Source organism: Opisthocomus hoazin, chromosome 7 (genome assembly GCF_030867145.1).
Source record: "Opisthocomus hoazin isolate bOpiHoa1 chromosome 7, bOpiHoa1.hap1, whole genome shotgun sequence".
NCBI classification, from domain to species: Eukaryota; Metazoa; Chordata; class Aves; order Opisthocomiformes; family Opisthocomidae; genus Opisthocomus; species Opisthocomus hoazin.
The window spans coordinates 44,131,406-44,154,722 of NC_134420.1; the positions used below are offsets into that span (position 1 = coordinate 44,131,406).

Sequence of the window (23,317 nt, forward strand, 5' to 3'; positions counted from 1 at the left end):
TTACAGATCATCTGTGGCTTACTTGTCTGTCTTTTAAACCGACACTTATTTTCTGAATTACTGGTTGCACGTGACTGCTTTAGCTGAGGAAAGGAAATGGGACAGTCTGTTTTTTTGCAAAGCTGATACCTGAAAACTCTCCTTCCAGTATAAATGAGGTAAGGCACTATTAAACTGTAATATTTCACAAAATGCTAGAAATATCTAAAGCGATAAATTATCAGCGTTTGCAAATTTTTTTATCAATAAGAGCAAATTTTTTTTTTAATCAGCTGGTTTTCAACTTGTTTAGGAGCATGACCTAAATGTGTTTGGTATGAAATAATACGTTGCATTTCCTGTGCATTGTAAATTTAACTTGAAAAATCAATAGATCTTTTTCCCTGTGGATGTAGATTTCTGAATACTGAGAAAAGCTTGTTCAGTCTCTTTCACTCCCTGTTCTACATAATGTAAAGTTTCTGCAGTCACAGTCTCAGGCTTAAGCAATTTAAATTTTTCATATCTGAAGGAAAAAAAGATGTTTTTCCTGTGTAAAGCACTTAGTCCCATGTTTCGATGGGGAGATTGTAGTTTTTTGTGTGTGTGGAGGTGAAACTTAATGCTCAGTCTTCTCTATTCCCTGAGACGTTACTCAGCTAACTTTTTATAGGTCACAGTATAATTAGAAATAGACACTGTAAGATTATAATTATATTACTTTGGCTAAAACTTTGACCTATATTGTGAAGAGATGTGTTTAGTTAAAAGCCCAGGAAACAGACTGGGAATAATGTAAGCAATGGAACACATGGAACTTCATCATTTTATCTAGATCTTACTTATCTCTATTACAAGCTTAATAAATTCTTTAGCTCTTCATAGGAAGACTGAACATGACATGAACATGCTGACGCTTATCACAGTTGCATTAGTTTGGGAGACTACTTTCGAAAGATTGTGTGAGCTGTAACCTTTCCAAAGGCCCTTTGTTTTATTTTTGTTCTCAGCTCACAAAGTTGTATCTGTGCCATGTCCTGAGGAATATGCTCAAAAGTGTCTGTTCTCTCTGCAAAATTATTAATTCTTTTGAAATTGTATCTACAGGAAAAGTTCAGGAATTTTTGGTTAGCCAAGACTGTTTTCTGCAAAGATTTGCATTGGATTGAGATGATAAAGCCTTCTGGCTTCCCTGAAGCAGAAGTTGGCACTGGGTGGGAAATTGTTGACTGATGTATAGTTTCCATAAGGTGCCAGAAGAATGGGAAATCAGCCATAGATTATGGGAGCAGTTACATCTGCTATTTGGGTAGGAATTTCTCACTGGCTTTTAAAAGATTTTTACTTTTGCTGCCCATGCATCAGTTGCCAATTGCTCTTGTTTAGACTTCGCTGGCTAAGCAAGTTAGGACCTTCATCTCTATCATGGCAGTTGTTGCAATATTCTTCTCCAAAATGCTATTTGTGAAAGTTTCACTTAAAGCTCAGAAGCATAAAGGAGTGGAAAATTCTGCTACAGCTATGCATGCTTAGCACTAGACTCAGTGTAGTAGGTGCTTACCATATAAATATTATTGCTCCATTTCTCATCCTTTTCTGAATGCTGTTTCAGATATGGAAATGTATCAGTAAGGTAGAAGTCTGAATTCTTTCTGCTCCATGTAAGAGCAATTAGAAAGACCTTTTTGTTCTTCTGTGGATATGTCTATATTACCATTTTAGGTTGGGCTGACAAGGTGATTTTGAAGTGAATCTGCTGTTTATCTCCCTTCAGCACTCTTGAGTACATGCTAGCGAGCACCCTCCCTGTGTGCAAACTGCTTGCTATTGCTCACAGTCTTTACCAGCCAGGGGTTTCTTTTTTGTTGTTTGTTTTCTCAGTCCCTTTGGCTCTATCTTTCATTTGTTGTCACACCTGTAGCAGCATTTTCATTTGCGTTTCATCTGATAGTTTCTTGTACAAGTAGGTTCTGCATTTAATGTATATATGATTGCCTTCAAAGAGTTAAAATCAGCTGGTATACTATTTGCCTTTCCCATATCTATTGCCTGTACTGATAAGTCAAGAAATTTTCTCAAAAATTAATCTTTTTGCTGGTTTACTTTGTTTTTGCAGTGTGCTCACCTCAGAGACAAAATTGGAAAGTGTGGGGTCAAGTTCAGTTTTGATTATTACCTGAATTTTATTTTAAGTCTGAAAAACAGAGTTTTTACACTGCATTTTCTATAAATTTGAGTTGAAAATACCTTCAGGAGAGATTTTTTAAATTATTTTGATACTCCCAATTTGAAATTGTAAAAGACATAATGAAATATAAACAGTAATGGTAGATTTTAGAAATTGTTTACACTGTGAGCTTCAAAAGAAGGTATGGCTGTGTTTTGGGAAAGAGTCATTACAATAAGCAATTTTGTCATCCTTCGTGCTCATGCTTCAGTCTCAGAGTGAGAGACTGCTCTGTTCGTTATGGACTAAGGTCTCCCCCAGCCCTTTATTAAGAGAGTTAAACAGTCGATATGGGTTTTAGGATATCATCTTGCTGGAAATCAGTTTATAGTAACGGGTAAGAGGAGTCATAATGTTCTACTTAACATTTCGAGTTTGGTTAATGTATTTTTGGAGGGCAGGATATTGAATTATAGGCAGCGCTAGAATTTTAAGAGAATGGATGTAGAGGGGATATATATATTAGGTTTGACAGACTTGCTGTTATCAATACTATTTCAAGAATTTCTCAGATGACCAAGTTTCCTGTTGGCTCAGTGTGACTGAGTTTCTCACAAAACTCTTGATGAAGTGCTGAAAAAGTCTCTATGAAAAGACCTGAATATTTAAGAGTGTAATAAAAATAAAAAGATTATTTAAAAATACCAATACCCCTTCTGTTTTACTCAAACTTGCCAGTTATTATGCCAGAATCAGCTGATACCCTGCCGTGGCTTGTCATGAAAGAGAAAACAGTTGCAGTTTTTGCTTTTTCTACAGCTTAATAGTTTTCCTGTTTTGATAGAAGATGACCTGCATAGAAATACATGCTACAGTTGAAATGTGTTGAAAATATAAAAGCTACAGAATCTTCTAAGAATGTAGGCTTTCAGGGTGCATGGGGCAGGGGGAGCGCGTCTTGTTATCACTTCCAGACTAGAAATCACAGCTTGTGGTCAGGGCTGCTGCAAGTGCTTTTCGTTCCAAGATTCTCATACAGTAACACTGTCTTTAGCCTACCAGAGTTAGTCAGGCCCTCATTGTCCATGGGCATTTTGTATTACCTGTGCAAGAGGTGGAGACTTAGTCCAGCTGCCTTTGGTAGGCAGAGCCAGTCAGGCTTAGGCAGGGGTATGAGCTCGAGTGTGACACCATGAGAGTACAGTTACTGTATTTCCAGGGTCATGTCCCGGCCAGCAGCAGTACAGCCGCTTGATTGCAGAGGAAAGCTTCTTGTGAGCAAGGCTAGGTCTCTGCAGACCCAGCTCAGTTGTTCCAATAAGGATATGGAAATATGAATCCTTGTAATTTGATGTGCTTCTTACCTTTTGTTCTTCCCTGTCTATACTTCAGACTGCCACAATCCCGGGATCCTAGGCCATTTTTTGTGAATCTGATTATCTGAGAAAGACGAAAGAATTGACTTTGTGAAAATTCAAGATTCAATTCAAGGCTAAACTGATGATGACTATTTTTGCAGGAAATAAAAATGTATACAAGCGAATAAAATAGACAAATATGCATCTGAAGCTCGGAGTCACTTAGGTTCATTAACTTCCACACAGACAAGTTCAGCTACTGCATTTCACAGGGTTACTTCGCAAGCCCAGGCATGGCAACAACCTTTCTTTTCTCACTGTGCCTGCACAGTGGTAAGAGTTGCACTCGTTGCCGAAAGCTACAGCCTAGACAAAGATGATTTATAACATATGTCTGTATAGCTAGAAAATAAAATGACATATAAATAAATTCAAGGCTGTTGATAGATGAAACCACTCTTCTCTGTCAGCATAAGAAACAATTTGTCTCAACCAAAAACACAGGTCATTCTGTGTTGCTTTCTTAAAGATGTGAATGACATGACTGTGAAGTGCTTTATAAATCAAGGATCTTATTCCAGTTAGCAACATCTAATAAATGTATTTCCCTCTACATACATATGTGTATATATAAATGAATAAATATTTAAATTTCATGCTTCTTTCAAGGCACTTCAGTCCTACTGTGTAGTGTATGAGTACTTTCTCAAGCAGCATCAACATCTTAACAGCCATTAAGCCTGTCAGTTCTTTACACTGGAAAGTTCTCTTGTAAAACTAAAATCGGCACTATTAGGAGAATTATCCTGCGAGAGCACAAGCTGACTGCTCAGAATTGTCACACTGGAACTTGCTACGTATTAATATGTTGTGGGAATATGCTCTACAGTCTCGTAACATATTTCTAAATTACAATTACAGTGTATTTAAGTAGTTCTATCCATAATATTATGTCTAATTTTAAAATCAAATATTTCGTTCTAAATACAGTGTTAAAATACTAATGTCTAGCACTCTCAATCTTGTAAGCAGCCAGAACAAGCATCTATTATTAATCATACTGAATTTTATGTTCCTTAGAGCCAATTTAATTGGACATAAGTGCTGCATTGTGTCTATTGGATATGACAATTTTTTGCTAGATTATGTTAGAAATATTTGTGATTAAGGTACCACAGATATGGTATAAAATCTGATTTTTGATTATTTGCTATTTTTACAGTATCCTCTTTACATCTAAATAAAAAATTCAAGGATATTATGAACATGATTTTGTTTAAAAAGAAGACACCATATACAAACCTTTAAATATACATCTGTATTAACCAAGAGCCACCTGTGGGATAACTGTGAGATTTGGAAATAAATCACATAGTACCAACTATTAGATAATGTATGTTAATTGTTTTTATATGCAAAGTCTCATGTGAGCATTTTGGTACTTGCCAAAAGTCAATTAAAGTAGTTTGGAAGGTTCAGTTAGTTTTGGATGTCATGCCAGTCCTGTAACTCCAGGTTTCCAATTTAGTCTCCATTATATTCCTTCTCGAAAGACCCTGCAAAAACCCTACTGTATTCTTCTTTCTGTGGATGTAAATTAGGCTTTTTGTTTATATTTGCCTTTATTATATCTGAGGCCAAAAACCACAGGAACATTCTCTGTGACCTACGTTGAACCTATCACAAACTGATTAGGAATGATTTCTAACATATTGTCCAAGTAGTAATCATAATATGGGGTTTGATTTACCTGCTAGAAGAGCTCATTCCATAAGTAAAACAAGAAATTCCACGTGCACTTTCAGAAGTGAAATTAGAATTAAAATCTTGTGCATTTTGGATGTTTTTAAGATTCAATCTTCAAACTTTTAAAAATTTTTCTAAAATGTGCTCTTTTATTTCTTCATTCAGTTAAGACTTTAAGTTTGTAAAATAGTAATTTAAGCTTTCTACCAATCTTTCAAATTGTTCTTCCTGGATATAGCAAATGTAGGTGTGTTTGTCTGTTTTTTTTGTTGGTTGTTTTTTAACTAGCACTGATATATATTCTGACCCTGACTCCTGTAAAAGACTGAGTGATATCCAGGGTGGGATAAGCCTCCTGGTACGCTGGGTAGGTGGTAGCTGTTTCAGACTACTGGAAGTGCCTCCACATGCTTGGAGTGCTTTGTAATTGTTACTAACTCATTGGAGGATCTACAAGAGCTTTCCAGCTGACTTGAACACTTGTCATTCTGGAGAGAGGGCAGGAAGGTCATGAACAGCAGGCAGCGTGCAAGATAGACTATAAGGCTTCTTTTCCATGTTTCTGAACTGAGCAAAAAGATCTCGGTGATCCTTGTAAGGCTTCATGGATTAAATATTAGCTTTCACTGAGCAACATAAAAGGGAACAACAGTGCTAATAAAGCGAAGTCTGCTAATAAAGAACAAGAGAGTTTGTGTCCTTTTTGCTGTCCTCAACAATGACTGATGGAAAGTAACTTCAAAAACATGTCACAGACACTCTTGGAGGCTTAGCTGGACTGATATAAAACAGCCACTTATCTTGAAAACTTCCTATCATACTATCAATTTTCATTATAGAAAGCTTGGCACAGATGGTAGTTCTTCACTTCTAACCTGTTCCAGAAAAGAAAGGAGAACACAGTCACCATACTGAGCATTTGACATCAGCATAAAGAGTCTCACGATCCTTCATCAGATTCTGTTATAGCCACTAAGCTTTAGTCAAAGAGAGTGAATGAGGTTAGCATTCTTTAGCTCAGGCAAGTCAAAATATTTCCATTAAATTTTTTCTCTTATGTTCTGCATGTCTGTGCAGAAGGACTGAATTTTTCTCCTGTGTGAACTTGCAGTTCCTTTTATTTATTGATTTTGACATCTTACATTTCAGTAGTTTGATAATGCCTAAAATACATTGTGCTATTTATGTGGGGTTAGAGTTTGTTTGTTATTGGAAAATTCGTTATTTAAAGAATGAGGCTTCTTTTCCTCCAAGAAACTTTTCTCTTTCATCTAAACTCTTCTCTTTAGGAATAGCTGATCTCCATCAAAGACCCTAATTAAGTTTATTGAGTTTAATAAGAACAAGAGTCTTTCACAAGAAGTGTATAAACTGAAAAATCTTTCAAGAGAAATGCATCTACTTTCTCGTCTAAACAATAAAAAGACATTTGCTGGTCAGAAAACAGAGCTTAGACAACAAAGATCCTATGGCCCTGCAGAAGGCTTAAAAAATTCTTGAAATTTTCTTGTTCCATGTAAAGAGTAATTCCAAATCCTCCTCAAACTAAAAATGAAGAGAGAACAAGAATGAGACATATTCAAAGCTGAGTTGTCAGAGTAATAGGTTGGCTGCATAAAGCTTTGAAAACACACTGTTTTCAAAAGGGTAATTATTTTCCTGGAAAATTAATGAACTGTTAGTGCATTAGCATTGAATTCTGCTAGTTATTTCATATCGTAGATGAAATTATGAGAGTTCTGATCAGATGATGGGGTGGACTTCTTTCTGCTTCATGTAGTTTACATGATTGTTTATCACATTCCATTTTTGCACATTTTGCATGAAATGACAGTAGGGGTTTCCTCACAGCCAATTAACCACTCTCTGCACTGAGGTCAAAAACTGTCTAGCCCTGGCCAGGCCACCAAGAACTGGTTGTTTTAGCTAGAGCAGAGCGTATATGTTCACAGTGAGTAAAATGTCCTTCCATTTGCATCCTCATGTGGTAATTTGAATTTGTTAGAAATGCCTTTAACGTCCATTTAGTATATATGGCTTGCAGAATGCAAGAAAGTGCTGAGTAAAGAGAGCAAAAAAATAAGAAGCAAAGGTAGTTATCTAGAAGGTTGCAAAACATGTGCTATATACCTCCATTATTGCAGAAAAAGCATGGAGTTGTGCAAAGAGATCTATAAGGTACTTGAAGGATGTTTTAATAAGTCATCACTCTTCCATTTCTGTAGATATGAATATGTAATGCACAATGAGTATGCTTAGTATAAAGCTATCTTATAGTATTTTTCTCATTTCTTTGTGATCTCAAATGATCAGTGCAAGACAAATATATATATATATATTATTATCATCATCCAATGAACAGGCATTTGAAAGATGCTTATTGTTTTTCAAAACTTGCCATTACTACCAGTTGCTTGACTAGGTTTTCATATGGGTTTAGCGTTTGTTATTTTTCCTCTTTTGTCAGAAGTAGCTAGAATCAAAACCTGCTGCTCTGCTGCACAGTTCAGTAAGACAACAAAGGAACTACTACTACTACTACTAAAGAATATGCAAAACAAACTATACACAATACAATTTTTCTCACCGCCTGACGATGAATTGTGTAACCAGTCCTTGAGCAGTGATCACGGAACCCACAGGTTTCCTGGGCCTCACAAATTTCTCAGATTTTGCCAAACTCATGAATTTCGCAGAAGTCACCAAACTCACAGAAAAAGACTGAACTTCCAGAAAAGAAAGGGGAAAAAAAAGCGGATTCCTTCCCCCCGGGCAACGCCCACTTATAAACTGAGCGTGATGGCTATGGTATGGGATATTTCTGTTGGCCAGCTTGGGCTCGCTGCCTGACTGTGCTCTCTCCCAGCTCCTGCACACCTGCTCGTTAGCTGAATATGGGAGACTGAAAAAAAGTCCTTGATTTCTTACCAACAACTGAAAACATCAGTGTTATCAGCATTTTCCTCATACTAAATCCAAAACACAGCAGCTACTGGTAGGAAAATTAACTCTACCCCAGCTGAAACCAAGACGCACACTTAAAGCAAGATAAATGAAAAGTTATATGGTTACTCATTGAAGAAATGTAGTATGTTAATAACTTTAATGGACAAAGGCCCTGAACGTTGTGGGCTTGGATGATTATGGGGTGTACAAGAATATATTTCTTATTCTGAAGTTTTCAAAGGGTTTTCAGGTCATAACGTTGGGCATATTGCACAGTGGAATGAATGGAAGTTCAGGAATATGAAAGCATCGCTGAGCTGCAGATGTCACATCGCTTCCCACGCCAAATTAGTTGCCATATTCAGTTGGTATATGTAGTTTCTTACACAAATGAAATTCATGCCTCAATTTTACTGATGTCAGGAATATCCCAGAAATGGCTAGCCCAGATTTGTGTACACAATAGTCTTTCAGTACAGTTCTGAGGTGCCTCATTTTACTGCTATAACTTCTCCTATGGTTCTCCAGTTCCATCCCAGGCCTTCCAGTAGAGTAGTTTGGTGCATCATATATCCGAAGCTTGCTGTGTGGACTAAATACTTCCTTGCATTTAAGAATCTGGCCTGCGGTGGATGCTCTGACCAGAAAGTCCTTTTACATTGAAGTACTGATTAAACTTCATATGGGAAATGAACATTTGAAAGCAGTCTGTCCCCTCTGCAGCCATCCCCTCCTGCAGTAAAGGTACAGGCTGGCGTAGGATGGTCAGGCACTGCAGCTGGTCCTGGAAGCGAGCTGGAACAGCTTCCAGCAGCAACTGCCCTGCTTCTGGACAAATGGATCCTTTTGCTTCTTCCTAGCCTGTTTGATCCTTTGGCCCCAGCAAGGGCCCATATGGCAAAACAAATGCAAGTGGCTGGAATCCTGAGACGGGAGCTTCACAATTAACATTTCAGGCATTGTTACGTAACAGCCTGCCATGCTTAGCGAGTGATATCATATCTAACCACCTTCTACCTTTCTTCTTACTCATTTTCCTTTCATATTGATAGTAAACCAGTATACTTGCACAAGAAACATCCTAATAAAACATGTCGCATAAGCTAGTGATAAATTGTTACAGAGTGCTCCATGTCTGTTACAATCCCAGACGAACCATCACTATTTTAGCAACACTGCCAAAGAATTGCCAATTTGACATCTATTTCACATTATTTTGAAGTACAGGGATATAGGAACATAACTCACTGAATTGAATCCTGAGATAGCAGAATACAGCAGAAAGATGCCCACTTACAGTTCACCAAACTGGATATTTATTCTCAAAACTTTTTTTAGCAATTTTTACACAATAGGAAGTGGAGCATCTTTTCTTGGAAGTGTGTCACAATGCTTAGTCTTCTGTAACACCTGCAAATTTCCACTGAAGAAATATGTTGGAAAACAGGACTCTCTTGAAAAAAAAAAAAAAAAGTAAAATATTTTTCTACAGGGAAATCACATCTGTCAAATTAACAGCTTTCCCATACTCCAACAAGTTTCTGAGAATTTTAGCAAAATGTAAAATGAAGATTACTTACTGGAATTTTGCAATGATGAAAATGTCACTCACTTATAATAATGAGAGTAAAGTAATTAAAATAAAAGCTAAGATGGGAAAGAGAATACTGTGCAGAAAAGGATGATGCACCAGAAAATGTTACTATCAGTAGTAGGCGTATTATCATGAGGGAAAAGTTGAGCAGCTTACTTTGACGACCAACGTGTTTCCAAGCTGTCGGTGTCAGCAGAGGGCAGGGTCAGTGATCTTAGAGCCTCCTGGTAGCTGTTTTCCTGCTGCACTTTGCATTCTTCACCTGGTAAAATGTATTTGTTTCCCCTAGCCACTGAATGCCACAGTGATACCCGCTACAGTACTTCAGCACTTCAACGCACTTTCTGACAAACTCGTGACTCACAGTGAGTCTGGAGCTTTCCGTGGCCATCAATTTTGCTTAGTCAAACTCTGCATTTTTCCTGTATGGCTATTTTCTTTGACTGAATTGTTTACTTAAGAACAGCTGTGAAAAAAAATGTGAGCAGCTTTTGCTCTTAAGGTTTCACCAATAATCCAAGATAGAAGAATTTTATCCTTATAACACTGTTTAGATGTACATGCAGGTAGACATGAAAAACTACTTCTCTTTGAGAAGTCTGAGTGCATTTTAAAAGAAAAATGCCTTTCTGAAAGCTGCAAATCTTTATTTGTTCAGCAATAAAACCCCCTCACTTTTGTGGTCTTTATATATAAGCATAAAAGGGCAGTGCAGAGAGGGAGTTTAATTCATACTTTTCAAGTACATTTAAAAAAAAATCTGAAAAATTCTTTGGCAGATATGCTAATTTTTTTCTGAAGAGAAGAATTTGTACATTCTCATTGGAATCTTTGTCTTCTGAGGAAATAAAATGTCCTTGAAAGGAAAGACCAAATAGATAGACATTTTCTTAAATCACAGATTTTGTCTTGCATGTACAGTAGTTATACAATTCAATGGCAATCCAGTTTTACTGTGAGATCAAAGAACAGAAATCCGCAGCATAGCTTCTCTGTCAATAACTCTGAAGCGACGTATTGCAAACTTTCATCCTTTAGAAGTTTCATGTACATCTTAACAGAATTTCTTGAAGAGCACAGAAAAAGTATTTTTTTAAGTCAACATCAAAGCTTAGTTTTCATTGACTCCTGAGAAAGCACTTTTGCTTTCTCTACTGCAGTATTTGCAGCTCAGGCTATTTTAGTTGACGTGGAGGGCTATGAGCAGACTGATGGATGCAGCAGCTGCAAATTACAGGATCAGCTGTCTGGAAGACTGAGTGAAGTGGGCAGTTGGCAGCCGAACGGGTACAACCCCTGTAGCCTAAGAAATCCCACAGTCCACGCTACAGGATAGCTCATGAGAGGGTAACAAAATCTTTACCTTAGCACCACTATGAAACTGTTTAAAAATTAAAATGCCTAGTAGATGTTTGAGACCAGCAATGACAACGTTGTTTTGGAATTGGTGCTTTCTAAAAGTCAGGCTATAATAGTATCTGTTATGAAACTATATACTGATAAAATGGGGAAGGATTTCCATGCTTGTATTTGTAGGCAGTATGTCATTGCCATTGACTTGAAACTATGCATATTTAGAAATAGATGCCAATAGATAAATGCTGTTTTCTTATTACTTGAAAGTACATGGTTTATTTTGTCTACCTGCCACTTCTGGTAACAGTGACTGGCACTCATGACAGCATTTAGGTACTAACTTGTGATACTGCTGTTCTTTATTTGTAAATACAAAGTGTAATAATCCATTTTATCCAGGAACCTGGCCTGTGGTGACATGAAACCTCATTCTTTTGACAATGGCTACAAACTCTGCTGAAATGGAAGTCACCCACCAAAACAATGTTACATGGTTCAGGAGTGTCAACTTGTGGCTCCTAAGAATTTTTTCAAGAAATACCCAATAGACTGATATACGACTGTGTGCCACAGGTGCAGAGTCTGATGCGTCAGGGACTGCTGACCAGCTACTAGCTATCACACAAGTGGTCAGTGCATGTTCAGTAAGATTGTTGCGTTGACACTGCCCATCTTTCAGCACACAGTGAAGCCAGCCTACACTTGTCTGCCTTCAGTCTTACAGTGCCTGTGCAGGTGGACTGCACAGCGTATATGTAATACTGAACTGGACATATCGAACTTGTGCATGCACTGTAGACTTTTGTCCAGGACTTACAGATGTTGAATAGCTGGAGCTATTAATAGGGGAGTTATATCACTTCAGATCTATGCCTGATCCTGTTGCAAATTAAATCAGACCCCTTGAATGGTTCAATCAGATTTTCATCTAATAGGAAGAGAAGAAAAAAAACCCACAAACCAACAGCCCTAAAGATCATGTCATGTCAACATACTTAGCAAAGGAAAAAATCCTTTCTGTTCTCCCATGGAAGTAAAGACAAGACTACAGTGACAGTTCAGTGCTATGTGCTATGCTAATTCCGGGCCAGAAGGGAGAGGGAGCTGATGGTAAAGTCGGAAAATGGAGCTCAGAGTTTGTATGTTATGAAAAGGTATGCAGGGACTTGATTTCCTTCCTGGCTCATTCAGCTACTGAGAAAATAGCTTCCTGTCTTTTGGCCACCCACTCTTTCCAAAGCCTAAATCCTTTAAGAGCTGGTACTTGTCTCTGACTGAGATAGTAGTCTTGTATGTTAAGATCAGAGTATGTGACCTTTACTTGGAGACTGATGAGATCAGCCTTAGGTTCTCTCCATGTTACTGAAACTGTCAAGAGTGGTTAATTATCTTGTTAGTACATAATGCATTTGGCTGCTGCTATGCTTGCAGTAGTCTAAGTATTTCAGATTTTGAGAAAAATGAGCACTTATAACAAGCCATGTAAAAATTAACAGCATATGTCCTTGAATATATGCCTCTTTCAAACCTCTAGTGGTGCTGGGATTTGCGTTTTAGTACAAAATTTTCTGTGTTCTGGAAAGTGTGTCTACTTCAGAAATTTGAGATGCTTTGGTAGCCTTGTTTGAAGTGTGAGTCTGAACTCTTGATTTAGAATATTATCTAGATTCATTAGCCAAGATTTTCAGGATGTTATCAGTTGTCAGGAGGCACTGCCTCATTGTCAATATTTTCTTCTTATGGTTTTCTGTTTTCAGCCTCTCTGAGAATTCTTACGGCAGTTGAATTCAGCTTGTAACTGTGCATGTGAAGGTGGAAAATAATGAAAACTTGTTTTTCAGGTTGACACAAACTTAAGCTTATTCACATGAGTAGTCTAACTGAAGATATGTTAAAGTATTTTTCTATAGATTTGGTCTAATTTACAAAGTTACAATTACTGGACAACAATCTAGTTTTTAATCCCTGAAATTAAAGTTAAATTGCTGTATGGCCAAGAGGAAGAAGACACGAACGACACTGGAGAAGTGAATCCAAATTCAGTGAAACTAACTCACTATAAATATTCTTTAAAACATTTGAAATAACATAAAAATACAGCGGTGCTTTTCAGTCAAGTTTCAGTTGTAGTTGGATAAATGGATAATAATAACCTTTTCCAAGGCCTGGAAAAGGTTTTTCTGACAGTTTTAGCTTTGTCTGTGTGTCTGTAGGATTAGATTAGCACACCAACCTGGTAACTAGAGCATCCATTTTCTCACCTGGAAGTGGGTGGGTATTTGAAGCCCTAAGCACTTGCAAGCCCTACGTGTTGCTAGGCGAGGCTATCTGTTTTGTACTTGCAAATACAGATGCTGGTTGTCTCAACAAGGGGGCTGAGGACAGAGGGGAAGAGACACTGGCTCTCAAGGCAGCCCCAAAACTCTGCTCTTTGCAGCTCCAACGTTCTGTGCTCATCTCTGGCATTTCTGAGAGCTACTCCTGCAGGGGACTTGATTTAGCTGTCAGTGCTTTATTAAAATGAGTAACTACTGATAGTACTCAACCATAATTGTTTCTCAAGGGCTAATATTGTGCTGTCTGTTGTACTAGAACGATTTAATATTATCTAGGGATTTAATTTTGGTTTAATTTGTTGCATATATACAATTACATATTGAATAATTTGGCTTTACTTTCAGACTGAAGATGTCAAAACTGAACTGACAAAAATTACTGTACTGTATTATTAATTTAAAAAGAATCAGCTTTACTGATTTTCTTGTTATTCTAGTATAAAACCACAACAGTATCATCAGAGACATAAGGTTTCATTGTAATCTGTTTCGATAGCAAATTTGAAATGAATCAAAATCATGTTTTTTATTCTTAATTTTTACTGATGTTATGCATATATTATTCTTTACCTAAAAAGGACATTTCTGAAGGTTTGAATTAAAATAATTTATTTTTTTTTAAATAAATAAGTCTTGGATTTAAAACACGCTATTAAGTCACCTTTAAATATATGCCATAGATGTAGGAAAAAAAACCTTCTAGGATCTAGTATTAATTTTCTTCAGTCTTTGATCACATTTCCTTACTTGTTTATAACACGCTTTTTACACATAGTTTTCAAGCAGAATTGTTATAAAACAGTGTTGTTCACTCAATACCATATGCCTAAACATCCTTTAGTCTTGAGACTTACCCTTTCACAAAGAAAATTAAGACTAGATTGTAAAGATTTTACACAATACAGTTAGAAATCTGGAACATTAGTTGTTAAATTTGGAGGACACCATCCCATCAAAACCTTAGATTTATAACCTGGTAACTTATATTTTCTTTTCTACTTTCTCAACACAACTGCCCACAGCTTCTCTGCTTTCCCTCTTTCTCCTTCTCCACCCATCTGTTCAATTGTGAGTCCCAAAGAAGACTATGCAAAATTAGCACTCTCTCATCACAGCAGTCAGCAATGGATCTCAGAAACAGTTTATCCACTTTGTGCCTATCCCAGACTTTTGTCCTTCTTGGCTATAGAGGCTAGATTAAAAGGTAAATTTTGTCCAAAAGAATTTTGTTGATGATGGCGCAGATCAGATTCTTTGCATTTTAACTGGAGGGGAGAGAGGGGGAAGCAGAGAGGGAGACTGCTTGTGGCAATCGTACCATTTCCGTTCTTATTGCTGTCTTCTAGCATGTCATTGTGCAGTGTTAGTTTTCTGCTTCTGATTCATGTGATCTTGTTGTGCCATCCTTCTTTATTGTGTGCTGTCTCTGCACTTACTGAGCAGTCCTGCCAAAGAGGACAGCTGCTGGTTCAGTTGCTGTAGCATTGCCATAAATAAAAAAAAAAATAGAGAACTCTGAATGTGTTAATTATGTTGTCTTTCCTCTCTGAAATAATCTATTCTGCAATTAATGAAAAGTAGATGAAAAGTAGACCTGATCCATGGAAGAACCATGCCTGTAGCTAAACATCTTTATTTTTCCATTGCAGGATATTTGTGAAGATATATCTGATCACGTTGAACAAATTCATGCTCTGCTAGAGACTGAGTTTTCCCTGAAGCTTCTGTCTTACTCTGTCAATGTGATAGTTGATATCCACACAGTACAACTGCTCTGGCATCAGCTACGTGTTTCTGTTCTGGTTCTGAGGGAGCGTATTCTCCAGGGACTACAAGACGCCAATGGAAACTACACCAGGCAGACTGATATTCTGCAAGCATTTTCTGAAGAGACTAAGGAGGTATAGTAACTAAATTCAATTTTGAGAATTTCATCTGTATTTGAAGAACCTCATCTCTGCTGCACATTTAATATTGCTAGGATGACAGTTTTAAGGATGGCTCTCTTCTACACATTTTGCTAATTTTGTGTTTAAAGTGTCTTCAGCTGTGATATCTGTGCTCATTGAATCAAATTAAAACAAATAGTTTAAGGTCATCTTTCAGAAGTGTCGTGCTAGTGGCTAGCAATGTTTACCCCTGATTTAAATGTTTTTCGTAAAGGATTGAAAACACTTACAGAGGTGCATGTTGTCCACAGTCCACTCGTCAATCTAAGGTTCATATCCAATTTAAAACTCAGATTTTATGTGCAATAAATTCTTTAGTGAAAAGCTTAGACATTTACCTTCTTGCATATACAAATCTGAAGCTTACACAATGTTTTCCAAAACTTTCCAGACTAGGTCAGTATTGCTTTATACCCAGAGAGCATGGTCTTTAATATGTTTGAGCAGCATTTCTACAATACGTCTGTAAACAGTCACACAATTTTGTCTGAGCAACAATGATACATCCATCATACATTTTTTAATCTAAATGGGTGTCAAATTCACACACATGTAAATGGTTTGTATATCTGGATTCATTTAACTAAAATGCCTTTTCCTTTGAAATCATTATTACTAAACTAGCTTAGTTAGAAGGACATTACTGGCCTAATTTTTAAAACTGAAAGAAGCAGCACATTATTAATAGTTAGGGTAATTAATGGTTAATACAAGATCGCTTAACATGTAGAGAATTCATTTGCTAGAAGTCCTAAGATTAGGAAAAAATGCTTTTGTTAGGATTAGATACATTTACAGAAAGATATCTCAAGATCAGTGCAATGAGATTCTGCAACCTGTGTTACAGAGGAAGTCAGAAGTCCCCTAAACATGTCCTGAATTTCAGATCACTCAAGTTTAAAGAGAATGTGCATATTTCTCTGCTCCCTGTTGGGTTTTATATTTGTCTTTGGCACAACAGAGTGGGTGGTCCTGAAATCAATGCTCAAATACGTCCAGGCCCACCTTCCACACCCCCTCTTCCTGATGGATACGTACCTGCTGCTTCAGATTCATTTTCTGCTTTGCTTTTTCTGGTAAATCTTCTCTGGCAAGTCTGAAGGAAGTACACGCTTGTTTGAATATCCAGAGTGGCGACTTACGGTGAAGTCTTTATTTCATGACATGAATGTGGTGATTTCAAGACATAAGGAAGGGGCAGATTCAGATACTAAGAGACAGGAAATCTCCCATCTGGGTTCGATTACAACTGCTATAAAAAACATCCCTCCAATACAGGGGAGGACTGCCTGGGGAAGGATAGATTATTTTTCAGTGGGGAAAAACATGTTTCCAGATAGGCTTATATGGTAATAAAAAAGACAAAACATCTTGACACGATTCTTTTTTTCCACCCCAACTAAAACATAAATAATATTTGATAAAATTAATGGCTAGCAATAGCAAGGACACAATACTGATATTACGTTTCTGCTCTAGTGCTTGAATAGGTTCCCAGAAATTGCTCTGCAGTTTTTAACTTCCAGGTATTTATTCATGCTTTTCATTAGGTATAGTGGTAGCGGCTTTATTTCACAAAAATAAATAAATAAATAAGTAAAGAAATAAATAAAATGTAGAGACAATTGTATCTGCTCTTATCTACCTTCTTTTTTTGGTGTTTCCCCCATACCCTTTCCCAGACAGGACTACACTGCAGGACTTGTAAGTGCCTTACGATACAAGTATTATCTATTAGGGATTTTCATGCATATGTGAATAGTAAGACTGTTTGAGCAAACCTACCAACCTTTGCTGACACAGATAACCCTTCCTTGGAGAATCATTCTCCTAATTTTCAGTACTCCTTGGGGATTATGAACCAGGAATGACAGCTTAATTTTTTCGCCTAAGATTGAGAAGTCATCTGTTTTGAAATGAATAGGAGGAAACTCACATTTGACAAAGATTTTTACTTTGGAATTCACTACTGTAGGACACTTAGAAGTGGAAAGAAGTTCAAAAAATAAATGTGAAAACTAAGCAAAGATAGGAGGAATTATAACCTCCAGATGAAGATCAGCATAGGCTGCTCATTAGTAGAAGCTGGGAGTGCGCGTAGAAATGTCGTGCGTGGAAGGGCCGTGTGTGTATACCCATGCCTTATAGCTCAGCTAGCAGAAAATGTTTAGAAGTGATGCAGAGACAGGATACTGGGATAGATGGAAATTTGATCTGAGCCAGTACAGCAAATGTTATGCTTTTCTGTAGTCATGAACCTATTGATAATTTCACAAAATATTTGGCTCACTCCTTAAGTCATCCCTCTTCTATGTAATGGTCAAGAGCGGCTTTGACTGCCAATGTTAACTGAGGAGCTCCATGGAAGAAGTGACCTGCCAAAGCTTTGTTCATGTTCAGTGAGACAGTCTCATCTCATTAATATTCACTACTCTCTCAGCTCATAGGCTGCACAGTCAATCAAGGCGCAACAGTCCTGCCTGGGCTAAATTTACACTGCAGCTGTAACACACATAAATGTGTGTAAGAGAGCCTCAGCGTGATGAACAGGGATAACACCGGGACCAAAACATGAAAGCGTACAGCACATGCCATACCGGCTTGGTTAGGAACCCAGCTCATTAACCGGGCAGGCAGTAACTGCACTTTTGGCTACTGCAGCAGTGCCATACTAAGTAAGATGCCAGCAGGAAAGGGCACAAAAAGTTTTATGGCTTGGAGGAAACGAAGGAATCAGTGAGGCAAGCTGCCTGCCATGACGGAGGTGCCAAATTAAGAAAATACGTTTTTTAATAAAAAGCTTTGGAGAGTTAAGAGTTTGAAGGATCATTCATTTCTCCTTCAGGAATTACCCAGAGATAGATAAGAAGGAAAGAAAAATGAGCTCTGTGCAGCCTGAGTTCTGTCCAGCTGAACCTAACCTGGGAGTTTTATTTCACAGTTGATAAAGCCAGGAAATGGGGAAAGGATCAGTATAAGGCTATGTTAAAATATAGTGAATCCTGATGTTCTCAAACAGTTGGTAAAGTCACAAAAGGACTATCTTATAAATTAAATCAGCTCATTTGTAAGAATAAAAAAAAAAGGCAGAACTGTGCTGATTTAAATATAAATAAAACAAGGTATTAGAAACAGCCTACAGAGCTTTACAGGAAGCATTACTATGTGAAAAGGGACAAATTTTTTGAACAAAGATATTACTGTTGGTACCCACGCAAAAAACTAAATGTAGTATTTTTCTGAAATTAAAACAATAATAAAAACATACTGGCTTTAACTAATGCTCCTCTGAAGCACACACTTAAGAGGCTGCTTGGAAAATGACCAAGCAAGATGGTTTAATGCATGTGATTGTAAATTTTATTAATGTTAATAAACACATTTTTAAGAGACAAATGAATGGAGCTCATTACTCAGCAGAAATGAAGGCCCTTAGGGCCTTGGAAAGGGTTTTGATTTATACACGGTTTTACAGTTTCTAATCTTTTCCTGAGATTAGAGGGAAAATGCAGCTGTAATACTGATCATTGTTTAGTCATCATTTTCCTTAACAAATGCAGCTCCAAAATATAAATTTGATAGATTTATAGAAACTTCCCCTTTTAATTCTGGACTATTGACACCGTACAATTTGTGGCATAGGTTCTACATCTGGATAGAGTGTACTAAATAAAAGACATTTTCAGTGTCCAAGATTATGGTTGATAAATAACTCTCCAATCAATCTTTTCTATAAATAATATTTTTAGCCAGAGAATTTTTTATATTTGTACTTGGAGTAATGCAAGGCAGGTGGACAGAGTACAGGGCTCAAATACCATGTTTATAGAAGATGGCAAACAATCACCTTCTTTATTGAGACTGTTCTTGTTCATACCAAAATCCAAGCGGTTTATTCTGAGATTAAGAGATTGTGGGGTTATTGTACCTTTTTCTGGCATGATGCCTAAGGTCCTTAAACTATGGATTTAGGCAGTGTAGGGAGACAAGCTGTTTATAGAGAGTAATTCAGACAGGAACCTGTAGTGGGTACTCAAGAGTTTGCTTTAAAAAACTCTATTATGAAATACAGACCTGGGTAGAAAGACCAGTATACCGATTTAGGCACTGAAAGTTAAAATCCTAAAACATGAGTTTCTGCCCTTTGTAATGCTTTTTAAGTAGTTTCTCTAAGCAATGCTAGCGCTTTTATTTTAAATTCTGCTTTTCAGTTTCTTTTGTCCAGTTGACATGCTCTGCCAATTTGTCTTGTTCTAGGTAGTTTCATGGAGTTACTTCATATGTACACCAGTGTAAATAAGAACAGAAATTGTTTCAGAATTATTTGATCCTGTGTTTAGGTTTCATATTATGTGCTGGGATCTGGAAATTGTTGAGGTCTGCCTTGGTGTTAGAACGTTATATCATCTACTACAAATATGCTTATAAACTGTTGACTAAATATATTTTTGCTGTGATTGTTATGTATCAGGCTGCTTTTGGATCTTAATGCAGTCATATTTTTTTAGTGTCCTTCAAATAAAACACCAAAATATTGACAAACACTAATTCTACTTTGATCTTAAAACCTCATTTGCCACCTCAGATGGTCTCCTCCTCTGACTATGTTTGTGTTTCTGAGATTGAAGGACTTCCATTGAGAAGATGCTGACAAGGGGACGTGGCAGGCTGGAGGTTTAGGATTCCCAGCTATAGTTTCTTTTCCTTGAGCTGTTCTCCATTTGTGCTGCAAATATCCAGCAGATAAATCCTCAGTTGATAAGGCTACAAAAAAGAGAAATGTAGTTAGCAACCTCTATCTCATAAATACAGGAAGAAATGTCTGTAATTGCTAGATGATGCTTGGAAAAAACATTCTGGCAATCAAGTGAAAGATTTTAGAGCAGCATGGATTTCTGAGAACACACAAGGTGGCTGATATACTCAGCAGTTCCCAAGATCCCTTCCCTCCTGCCTGAGGTGGTTAACACAGGAAATACTACGAGTCTGCTATATGGAATTTCTGAGTCCCCCTTACAGAGTAAGTAGAACTGAGAGCAGGATTTAAGGAGGACAATACCAATAGAAAAGTGAGTTGCTATTTCTAGGTAAATTGCTGCACCAGACTGAAACTAAACATTTTTCAGTTTACTGCCACTTTTAATGCCCAAATACTTTAGAACGGTTTGCTCATCTACAGGGCACTGCAAAAACAGGCAGGTCAGCGATGAATGCTTTTCTAGATGTTAGGCAGCGAAACATAGAAGCTGATAGTTCATTGCTCTGTGTGCTGTATATGAAAATTAATCTTCTAAAAAAGTACCTTTTCTTTGTCTGTTTCAGGACCGTCTTGACTCTTTAACTGAAGTTGATGATTCTGGACAGTTAACCATCAAATGTTCTCAAAATTACTTGTCACTGGATTGTGGTATTACTGCATTTGAACTATCTGACTACAGTCCTAGTGAGGATTTGCTTGGTGCTCTGGACGATATGACCTCCAGCCAAGGGAAAGCAAAATCATTTGAATCCTGGAACTACAGTGAGATGGATAAGGACTTTCCAGGACTTATCAGAAGTGTGGGTTTACTTGCAGTAGCAACTGATTCCATTGCTTCCCAGTGTAATGAAGCATTAAATGAGAAAGAAACCAATGTACCTCTTTCAGCAGAAGATGGAGAAGAAAGCAAGGATGGGAAAGCACCACATGACCTCTCACTAGTGTCTCCTTCTGCAAATTCCTCTCTTTCTAAAGGAACTTGCTCTGAAGATGGTGTTTTACCTACTGACAGCAAACCAGTTTCCACGTTAAAGAAACCAGAATGCAGTCTTCCACAGCACACCAGTGAAAAAATCAAACATTCTCACTATGAAAACTCAACTCCTAAGAGGTCCATAAGAGACTGCTTTAACTATAATGAAGACTCCCCGACACAGCCTACATTGCCAAAAAGAGGTCTATTTCTGAAAGATGACGTGTTTAAAGATTATATGGAACCCAATGACTTACAATGGCAAATCTCTCAAATAGTTAAAAATGAAATGAGTAGAAGTACACCCTCATTGTTAGATCCACCAGATAGGTCCAAGCTTTGCCTAGCTTTACAGTCACCCTACACCAATAGTCCATCTGCAGTTAGTCAGTCATATGATTGCTTAAATACAATAGATGATAGAAATCTTGAGTACACAATAAATAATCACTTTAAGTACAGTCCCATAAGTCTAGGGAAGTCTGCTTTCTACACCTGTAAAGAAAAATCAAAGCACAAGAAGTCTCATGATGCTTCAGAGAAAGTGAAATCTGGCAGAACACCTGGAGGTATGTGTAAAATGGCTCCACAAATACAAGTGAAAAGAGGACGTTCTTCTCTACAAAACGGAATTACTTCTCATAACTCTCATTCTCTGGAGGAGACGGAAACAGATTCTTATGCATCATCAGATTCTTGTAACCAGAGAGACCCAAATGGAAAATCACAAGGTAAAACTGAGCTTTTTAGTTCACCAACACGTAGCCAAAAGAGTGCTTCCTCAGCTGATTCTCAGCTTACCAACTCATCACCTCTTCTGCTGAGAAGAAAGAATAATAAAAGCTTCTCCTCAGCACCCAGCTATACTCAAAAAAACAGTAAAGATGGTGAGGCCTGGTATGGATCTGATGAATATTTAGCACTTCCTTCACATCTCAGACAGACTGAAGTATTAGCTTTAAAACTAGAAAATTTGACAAAGTTGCTGCCCCAAAAGCCCAGAAGAGAAACCATTCAAAATGTTGATGACTGGGAGCTTTCAGAAATGAACTCAGATTCAGAAATGTATCCAACATACCAGACAAAAAAGCACAAAAAAATGGGCAGAATTTCACCAAGCTCTTCAAGTGACATAGTGTCTTCCTTAGGTGACAGTATTGAGTCTGGGCCTCTCAGTGATATTCTTTCTGATGAAGATCTTTCTATGCCTGCATCTTACATTAAAAAATTCACTGAAGAAAAGTCAGAAAGGACTGCTGTCACTCAGCCCACTGAGAATGAGACTTCTGCCTCAAATAAATCAGCTTTAATTCATCAACTGATGCAAGATATACAACATCAAGAGAATTATGAAACCATATGGGAAAAAATTGAGGTAAGGCAATAATCCTGCGTTCTTTCGCTGTGTTCTTGATAAGCCTGTACATGGAGATGGAGCTGTGGGCAAGGATGGAGTTGCTTTCTTGTTTTCTTTTAATAATGAAAATAATCTCATCTATTGACTGCTAGAAGTAGAGAACAGCAGTGATCATTGTAATTGTAATAGACTGCAGTTCATTTTAACTAATTATACAGAATTTGCCAGCAGTATTTTACTCACACCAATGCCTTTAAACTTGGCAAAACATTATTTTATCAATAGAGCTTCTCTTTGACAAGATCAGGTACATGATAAGGTTTTTTTTGGATGAAGTGAAAGATAAACATTGGAAAATTTTGGATCTTTGTTGTATTTGAATGAAGTTATACTTAATATCATCTGCCTGTTTTCTTTATAAAAAAAATTGCTTTAGTCCAATAATAGAAGAATAATTTTCTTGATTCCTGTCATATCATGTATAATAACCACATTTCTTTCTAATCAGTTCTCTTCCCTTGCAGTGATTATTTTCCCTCCAGTATTGGTGAAACTAAGCATGACATCTTTTTTTCTTTTTTACTTAAATAATCCTTCTTAAATAATGACAATTTAATAGTGCAATATGCTAGAGCAATAATGGCAATATACTATCCCATTACACTTCAGATGAGATAGGATTTCATTCTTGGCTTCTGGCATCGCTGCTTCAGAAGTGACTCTCCTTTATAAAGTTGATACATTTGCAGTAGTTAACACTACGAGAGACCTTTTTGAGAAAAAAGATAAACTTTAGA

General features: G+C 37.2%; 1 protein-coding gene across 4 annotated transcripts in view; it reads left to right on the forward strand.

The window, feature by feature from the left end:
- The window catches only part of AKAP6 (A-kinase anchoring protein 6), a 299,941-nt gene that overhangs the window by 83,535 nt on the left and 193,089 nt on the right, over nt 1-23,317 (forward strand). For all 4 annotated transcript variants that reach the window (XM_075425714.1, XM_075425718.1, XM_075425717.1 and 1 more), the window contains exons 3-4: nt 15,132-15,383; nt 20,754-22,538. In XM_075425714.1, coding sequence (XP_075281829.1) covers nt 15,132-15,383; nt 20,754-22,538 — 2,037 coding nt within the window. The remainder of the gene's footprint in view (nt 1-15,131; nt 15,384-20,753; nt 22,539-23,317) is intronic.